This window comes from Phocoena sinus, chromosome 8 (assembly GCF_008692025.1).
Source record: "Phocoena sinus isolate mPhoSin1 chromosome 8, mPhoSin1.pri, whole genome shotgun sequence".
Lineage (NCBI taxonomy): Eukaryota > Metazoa > Chordata > Mammalia > Artiodactyla > Phocoenidae > Phocoena > Phocoena sinus.
This window is the reverse complement of record NC_045770.1, coordinates 85041462-85050421: the sequence shown is the minus strand read 5'-3', so window position 1 is coordinate 85050421 and position 8960 is coordinate 85041462. Positions and strand designations below refer to the sequence as shown.

The window sequence follows — 8960 nt, the reverse complement described above, 5'->3', positions numbered from 1 at the left end:
AATGCAATAATGTCAAAAGGATTCGACAGACCTGAAGATAATGAATAATTTTACCTTATTGAATAAAGCAAAATCCATGAATCCATAGTGGTGAGAGAGACAGAGAAAAACTGAAGGGAGCACAGGGAGAAAGGCAGAAAGCCTTTATTAGAAGAATGATGCCAGGTAAAGAATGTAGAAGGAACGATATAATTGAAAAATCACCATTTTGCAACCCCCAATGTAATAATTGATTCAGACAATACTCATCAATGGACGCTAAAGCCAAGGAGCAAAATGCTATTGATACTGCCACAGTACCAACCCCACAGACGACAATGGAGAGATTTGCTAGTAACCTCTTTATGTTAGTGTCATAGCCGATAACGGACAACCTGACATTATGCGCCCCTTAATGTGAAGCAATAAGGCACAACTACTCCTACAATTCTTGCAAATGAGCAAACACTAAATCTGATCAAACCACTAGACCCAACTTGTACTTCACAGAAATTCATGCTACAATTAGCATGAAGAAACACACACAGATTTTAGACTATTCTAACCTGAACTTTTCAAAAAAATGTCATTAAAAAAAAAAACTGTTCTGAATTTGGTCAGAGACATGTCATAACCAAAGGCAGTGGGTAAATCCTTTTTTTATATACATATATACACTAATATGTATAAAATGGATAACTAATAACCTGCTGTATAAAAAAATTAAATTCAAAAAAAAGGAAAACACTTATTCACATCTTTTTTTTCTCACATCTTTATTGGAGTATAATTGCTTAACACTGTTGTGTTAGTTTCTGCTGTACAACAAAGTGAATCAGCTATACGTATACATATATCCCCATATCTCCTCCCTCTTGCATCTCCCTCCCACCCTCCCTATCCCACCCCTCTAGGTGGTCGCAAAGCACCGAGCTGATCTCCCTGCGCTATGCAGTAGCTTCCCACTAGCCATCCATTTTGCATTTGGTAGTGTATATATGTCAGTGCTACTCTCTCACTTCGTCCCAGCTTACCCTTCCCCCGTGCCCTCAGGTCCGTTCTCTACATCTGCCATCTTTATTCCTGCCTTGCCACTAGGTTCATCAGTACCAGTTTTTTAGATTCCATGTACATGTGTTAGCATACGGTATTTGTTTTTCTGACTTACTTCACTCTGTATGACAGACTCTAGGTCCATCCACCTCACTACGAATAACTCAACCTCGTTTCTTTTTATGGCTAATATTCCATTGTATACAAGTGCCGCATCTTTATCCATTCATCTGTCGCTGGACATTTAGGTTGCTTCCATATCCTGGCTATTGTAAATAGTGCTACAATGAACGTTGCGGTACATGACTCTTTTTGAATTATGGTTTTCTCAGGGTATGTGCCCAGTAGTGGGATTGCTGGGTCATATGGTAGTTCTATTTTTAGTTTTTTAAGGAACCTCCATACTGTTCTCCATAGTGGCTGTATCAATTTACATTCCCACCAGCAGTGCAAGAGGGTTCCCTTTTCTCCACAGCCTCTCCAGCATTTATTGTTTCTAGATTTTTTGATGATGGCTATTTTGACCGGTGTGAGGTGATACCTCATTGTGGTTTTGATTTGCATTTCTCTAAAGGCAATGGGTGAATCTTGATTGGCTCCTAGACACGGGGAATGGGGAGATGGCCATAAAAGACACTCTTGAAACATCTGGGAAATTTTGAATATGGACTGGAAATTAGATGTTATAAAATTGTTCATTTTGCTAGGTGTTACACAGTTTTGTGATCAGCTGAAGAATGTTATTCTTACAAACAGATGCATGCTTGCTTAAGTACTTAGGGGCCAAGTATCATGATTATCCACAAAAGGTTCAACTTAAAAATTACATATAGAGAGATGAAAATGTGGCAAATGTTAACTGGTGAATCTAGGTGTAGGATGTGTGTGTTATACTATTCTTTTTGTTTTTCTAATGAAAAATTGGTTTATAGTAAGTATAAACATTCGATGTGATAAGAAAAAGTGAATTCTTTGGATTCTCCAAGGAAATAAGCAATGTAGAACCAAGCTGATCACCTCTCTAAATTACACATTTGGGCACTCAAAATATTTCTGAAGTTTGTAAAACATGCAAAATGCTCATGTTATAAATTGAAGTAGAAAATATCAGGATCTAAAATTGCTTACATTATTTTAACCACCTCAACACTTACATTTTTGAGTTTTAAAAAATCTGTTTTTCTGCATTTTCCAAGTACAATGTAATCAGGTATTATTTTTATGATTGAAAAATACTAATTATTAACATCTTATTTTCCCACTTCAAATAACCATACTTCCATTTAGGGAAAAGTACAGATTCTCGATAAGATAAAATAATGCCATTAGAACAAAAAGTTGACACAAAAATTAACATGAAATGGACCACAGAGCTAATAAAAGCCAACACCTAAAACTCCTGGCAGAAAACAAAGGAGAAGGCCTTTGCAACTTTGGGACTGGCAAAACCTTCTTAGGACACAAAAAGCATAAACTGTAAAAAAAAATAAAATAAAATAAATAATAAAAAAAGCATAAACTGTAAGAAAATAAATAACTTGGACTTAATCCAAATTCAAAACTTTTGCTCTTCCAAACACCCTGTAAAGAAAATGAGAAGAAAAGCCACAAACTGGGAGAAAGTATTTGTAATACAAACGTCTTGACAAAAGACTAGTATCCACCATCTCTTCTGGACTACTTCAACAACCTCCTCTCTGGTCTTCCAGCTGCTCCTGTGGCCCTGCCACCATTCTCCACGATAGCCAATTCATGGTGTTTACTTCCCATGAACATAACACAGTAAAATCTAGACTCCTTTCTTTGGCAAAAGGCCTGCATCCCCACCCCTCTGGTTCTGTCTTCTAGCTCCTGCTGCCCACTCACACACTTCCTCTCTGACCTCACAAGCCACTTTCCTGGTCTGTCCATATTAAATCTCATCCCTGACTTAGGGCCTTTGTACTTGCTGCTCCCTCTACCAGAAATACTCTTCCCCTGCATGGCTGACTAGCATTCTTCTTGTCACAACTCAAATGTCACCTTCTCATTGAGGCAGATCCTGACACGCTCCTTCTTGGTCACTTAATCGGGCCATTTTCTTCATTCTGCTTACCCTAACTGAACTTATTTACTTTCAATCTTTCCCTCCCACAAAAACATCTGTAGGAGCAGAAGAATATTCTGGCTTTGTCCACTGACATATGCCTAGCATGGAATGCCTGGAACATGGTAGATGCTTCATAAATATTACTGAATGACTCCTGACATACCTGCTGTGACAGGCACTCTGCTAGGTACTGGCTGAATGGTTTACGTGTGTTGGTCAATGACTTTTTAATCTCTTTAGAAAAAAATATTTTAAATTCCTAGATCCATTTAAATAGCTAAATACTTCCTAGTACTCTCAAGAAGCCAATTTACCTTCAAGTAAATTGCAAAATTTGGATTTCACCTATATGTGGCATCAGTACTTTGGGCTAGAATGTTCACATAATTTTGAACAACTCACACCCATGACTAAATGGAAAGAAACAAAAAATACATGTGAGGATGTAAAGTAACTAGAACTCTCATACATTGCGTTGAGTGTAAATTAATTTAACCACTTTGGAATCCTGTTTGCAGTACCTAATAATGTGAAACATCTGTATACCCTATGACCCAGGAATTCCATGCCTACATATATGCCCAAAGGAAATGCATACGTGTTCACCAAAAGATATGAACAAAAAATGTTTGTAGTAGCACGATTCCTAACAGCCAAAAAGTAAAAACAACTCAAATGTCTATCAACAGAACAGATAAACGATGACATATGCACACAGATGAATACTATACAGTAATGGGGTAAATGATCAACAACTACATACAACGTGGACATACCTTAGAAATAAAATGTTGAACAAAAAGAAGCCAGACACCAAGTGCATGTACATCGAGTAAAAGTATACTGAGAGAGACTGAGAATACGTATTCTCACTGGTATGTTCTGGCGGGGCGCTGAGAAACTTTCCTCCTGATATTTCTCTGAAGTTAAATCCTGGAAGTATAAGGCGGTGTCTGAAGGCACAGCCTAAACTGGCCTACTGGAAACCACATGCTTTTGAAGCCTTATGTTTTATATCTTAAAAATACATGTGAAGTCCCTATTCTTCATCCATGCACATTGAACAGAAATATTTACCTCAAAAGCTATTCAAGAAAACAATATTCAAGGGAAGCAGGCCCTGGTTATCCTGTGGTTACAGTACTGTGGCACACTACCTCAGACTTCAGTTTAAAAAAGAACTGCTGGAAAAAAAAAAAAAAAAAGAACTGCTGGAAAGTAGACTGGTTTGGTTAGACAGCCTGGTTCACGTCTCAGATTCACGACTCATTAGTGCTGGGAGTTTGGGCAACTTACCTAGATATTTTGAGCCCATTTCTTCATTTACATAATGAAGATAACATTATATCTCACAGGTGGTTTTGAGAGTTAAATGCGATGATGTTAAGTTAGGTAACTCAATGCTCCTCACCTTTTTCTTCCCTACCCTGTAAGTAGTACTGGGGTGGAAAAAAAAGTCAACAAGCAGTTTGCTGCAATATATATATTTTAATTCAAAGTGAATCGACAGTAATACACCATAAATTCTTATTTTGACACTCACCAAAATAGTCACCTGGAAAACCCGCTTTTTGTGACAAAGTACAGAAGGCTTGGTCACATTTAAATCACTGAGAACTAGAGAGAAATACTATCGCAAACCGTAAGAGACATTTTACATCCGTAAAAATTTTCCCAGTCCTTATTGTAATATTGCACAGTGCAATTGCTACATGGCAAACTAGTGTAGCATAGAAGTAAAAGCAAAAACAAACCGAAGAAAGAAAGCCACAAGTCTAAAACCGTTAAACAGTTAACAGTTCAAACTCAGTAATCAAATCTATATCATTGGGTTCTTTAAAACAAATCTTCCTACACCTTGCAGTGTATGATTTAACTTTTACTTAACACAAATCAACTTTAAAATTAGTAGTAGAGATTTTTAAAATGAAAAAGTTTTGCTACTACAGTAACATATTTAAACACCCTGAAGGAAAAGAAACGAAATATCAAGATATTTGATTAAAAAGTAATTTGTAAATTAAAGTAGTATGCAAATACGCAACTTGGAAGTCATGCAGTGTTTTATTTAAGAAAGCAGTAAAACCAAAGAAAACTGGTAAAAATGGTTTTAAAGAGCGTACAAATTCTTTTGTCGGTATGCTAAATTTAGATTTTAGCAGGATCTTGGATCTTTTTTTATCTTCTTAAACACATAAAAAGCACGTGATTAGAATCAGTTAAGAGCAGTGTACTTAACTTGGGTACGCCTTTATCAAACAGGACTATTATATTATGAAAACATTGAAGTTTATCATTCACCATCAATTTAACAAGACATCTCAGTCTTGGAACAGAAATACAGAAAATACGATGTTTCAGGGTAGTGAACATGGCCCTGAACAGGAAGAAAACTGCGCCAGTTTTGTACCTGGTACAAACATCAATCAATCCTTTGCACTTGGTGTTTCTGAAACATCCATTGCCAGCACTGATTCTTCTCCAACAAGTGAGCAGATACCAGTAAACTGCTGGACCAGATAAATTAAATTAGAAGGCTGTGGAGGGGAGCAAGTTTACTTAAATAGTGACTCCATAAATTTGCCATCTGTAAATAATCTTTTAAATTAATCTTAGGCTATTCCTTTTTATGTGTAATATATATATATATATTTCTATTTATATAAAATGCATAGAATTGATTACTAAAAACACTGAAACTTGTGGGGAAAATTAAGTCCTTCATTTTCAGTGTGACTAAAAATGTACTGCTGGTTTTTATCTTATGATCTAATACTGTAATTTTTAAAATTAATTTCAGGCACATTTATTTCATTGATGATTATTAAATAAAACACTGCTTGTATTCATGGAGTAAAGAAAAGTTTATCCATTATTAGCTTATTGTCAACGCTGTACTAGTGGTATGCAATTCATTTATCAAAGAAATGCTGTAAATCCAAAACAGTTGGAGTTTACACTCAAATGCTTTGTACTGTTTATTCCAGTAAATGCTGTAAGATTATATTCCAGATTTTTAAGGAAAAAAAGTTAAGTCAAGCCTGCAAGATACAGCTTTCTCAAGTGTCTACAATGTCAGTATGAAAATTAAAAATTAAGTTACATTGATACATCCCAGTTTTTTTTATATGCAGTGATGAGCACAAACATTAATAGAGATAAAATACTGATGCAAATAACACACCCCAAAATAACATATGCAATTTTTTTCCATCATTTACAATACAGTAGTTACAATGACACTCCAAACAGAAAAGCAAAGTAAAAAATCAAAACCCCAACTTCTATTTCATGTAATTAGACTTATACAGAAATTAGAAGGCTAAATAACAACTAGTTAATCACCTAATTTCACAGCTATCTGAAGTGGCAATCGTTATATAGCAGCTTATCTATGATACATTCAAGATAAATGATACAATTTATTATTTGCCCATAAGCTAAAACACAGCCTGCTTAATACCTTCCTTTAAATTCCACCTCTACACTACAATATACTTGAGGTCTATGCAAAAAGTAGCTACCTTTTATATAGGAAATGGATGATTAAGTCTTTGGTGCTGTAAAAGCAACTTCATTTAAACATCACCACCACCACCACCAAAAAAAAAAAAAAAAAAAAAAAAAGGAGGGAAAAACCCAAGACGCACTTCCTAGGAAAACAAGCATGTAATTTCTGTCCCTGACGGAATGTATTAAATAAGCAAACACCACCAACAAGCAAAACAAGTACTACAATGTAAAAATACTTAAAAACAAAACAAAACAAACCCTCTCACATGCATAAATGAAAAATTGCACACAAAGAACTCACATCTTTTCAAGCTTCAATGGTAAATATTCTGCTACTATTTATTAAATACTGCATGGTTTGCCCAAGCTAGGATGAAACCACATCATGAATCAATGAGCATTTTCTTTCATTATCTACTCAAAGTCATGCCTACTGTACTGCATCTCTAAACATTTTATTAAATCCAATTATACAGCAAACACTCCCAAAATAAACTTAGATTGTATTGCAGTTTCACTTAACAGTATATAAAATGCTGTGTTGTGACAGGTATCAACTATCCATTAGATACTGAATCACTTTTTCTTAAGCACTACTACCTGCTTGCTTTTCTTGAAGCTAGATCATTCTGAAAAATCAAGACAGCAGAATTCAGCTATAGCAAACATGCTGCCCTCTTAGTAAGGAAAAAACAGCTACAACCTGAAATCATACCACACAAAACCAAAAATGAACATTACTCCATCAAAGGAAACTAAAGAGTAAGTCTGAACTTTTAAGTGCTGCAGTCCTCAACATTTATATATAGTAATAACATTAACAACCTCAAATATTTAAGGCACTATGTGTGGGAACGGTTTACAATGCAGCTGAGATTATTAGAACAACATTTAAGAGCAAAGTCTAGGCAACATTTTGCCCATGCAAAAGACACATGCAAATGTAAAGAACAATAGCTCAATTTCTTAGGTAAGTGACCCAACATTTATACACTAAGACACAGATAATACAATTCACTTGTATGCTGTAATTCTGACATATGTGCATCTGTTGCTCTAAGTCTGTACACAGAATGGCTTCCCAAATATAGACGTGTCTTGCACTAGTTAGAAGGCAATTTTATAAAAAATAGTGGGAGCAAAACTGGACTTCTGCTCCCATAAGTCACCTGCCTAGAGTTACTACATAAGAAGATAACATGACCAAAGACAAGTTATACCAAATGTGCAAAACACATTAAAAGTGAGTTTTTTTTTTAAAGCTCAAAGTTGTTTAAATTGCACCCAAGTCTACATGATTCAAAAATAATTTTCTTGTGCCATGGCTAATATTTATTAAATACCATGTTTTATTTTTAATCAAATGTTTGTATCATTGAGCTTCCTCAATATACTCTTTTGAATTTTCACATATATGGATACTGGCTGAGTTTGGTTGGACTCAGTGGAAATCCAGTATATGCAGGTGATGCTGCAATGTAAGAATGTGGTGGGAAGATTGGTTTGTACTGAGTCTGATGAATGGTTGGGGATGGTAACAGACGGGGATTTATGCCCACTGGGACTTGGTGAACTATGCCACTGGGATGGGAGATATTATAAGTTGGATGCTGTAACATAGGTCTTGAGGTACATGGAGAGGCTAAGAGGTGGGCCACCGGTGCAGCACTGCTGAGGGTAGCTGATGATGGGTATGGAAGTAGAGTAGGCTGTCCTCCGAGGTGCGTATTTCCAGCCAGATGGGCGTGCACAGCTGTGTGATTAGGACTTCCATGAGAAAGAGTGAATGGATTACTAGTAACACTAGTAGGGATATAAGCTTGCTGTCTTCGATGTCCAAAGTTTCCATTCCACTCTTGATGCCCAGATCCAAAGTGCTGAACCTATCCAAAAACAAAACAAAAAGATTAATTACATATTTTATAAGTCAAAAAGAAAGGGAAATTACAAGATACTCTGTGACTGATAACCCACAGAGGATCTCTCAGATCTTAGTATATACACTAAGTATAAACAGAGTGGAGAAAAATAGCGATCAATTTTATATATATATTAGTATTAGCATTTTAATATGTATTACTGCATATTATTATAATATTAACATTGCCACTACCTCCGCTAGTAGTGTCACTATTCCTACCACTACTGATAGCTACCATTTGCAGAGCACCTATTATATGTAAGACTAACACTTTACGTACGAGACTGTATTTAATTCTAATTATAGTTATATAGCTATCATTCCCATTAACTGTGGTCCAGACTTGTTGAAGAGACCTGGCCAAGGTACTATACATAGCACTTGGCAAAACCAGGATGTGAACGC

The 8960-nt window shown here is 35.7% G+C and overlaps 1 protein-coding gene across 4 annotated transcripts in view; it reads right to left on the bottom strand.

Annotated features, from left to right (window-relative positions):
• Positions 1-4589: 4589 nt before the first annotated feature.
• HIPK3 (homeodomain interacting protein kinase 3) overlaps positions 4590-8960 on the bottom strand; it is a 97494-nt gene continuing 93123 nt past the window's right edge. For all 4 annotated transcript variants that reach the window (XM_032638918.1, XM_032638921.1, XM_032638922.1 and 1 more), the window contains one exon: positions 4590-8517. In XM_032638918.1, coding sequence (XP_032494809.1) covers positions 8041-8517 — 477 coding nt within the window. In that variant the 3' untranslated portion in view covers positions 4590-8040. The remainder of the gene's footprint in view (positions 8518-8960) is intronic.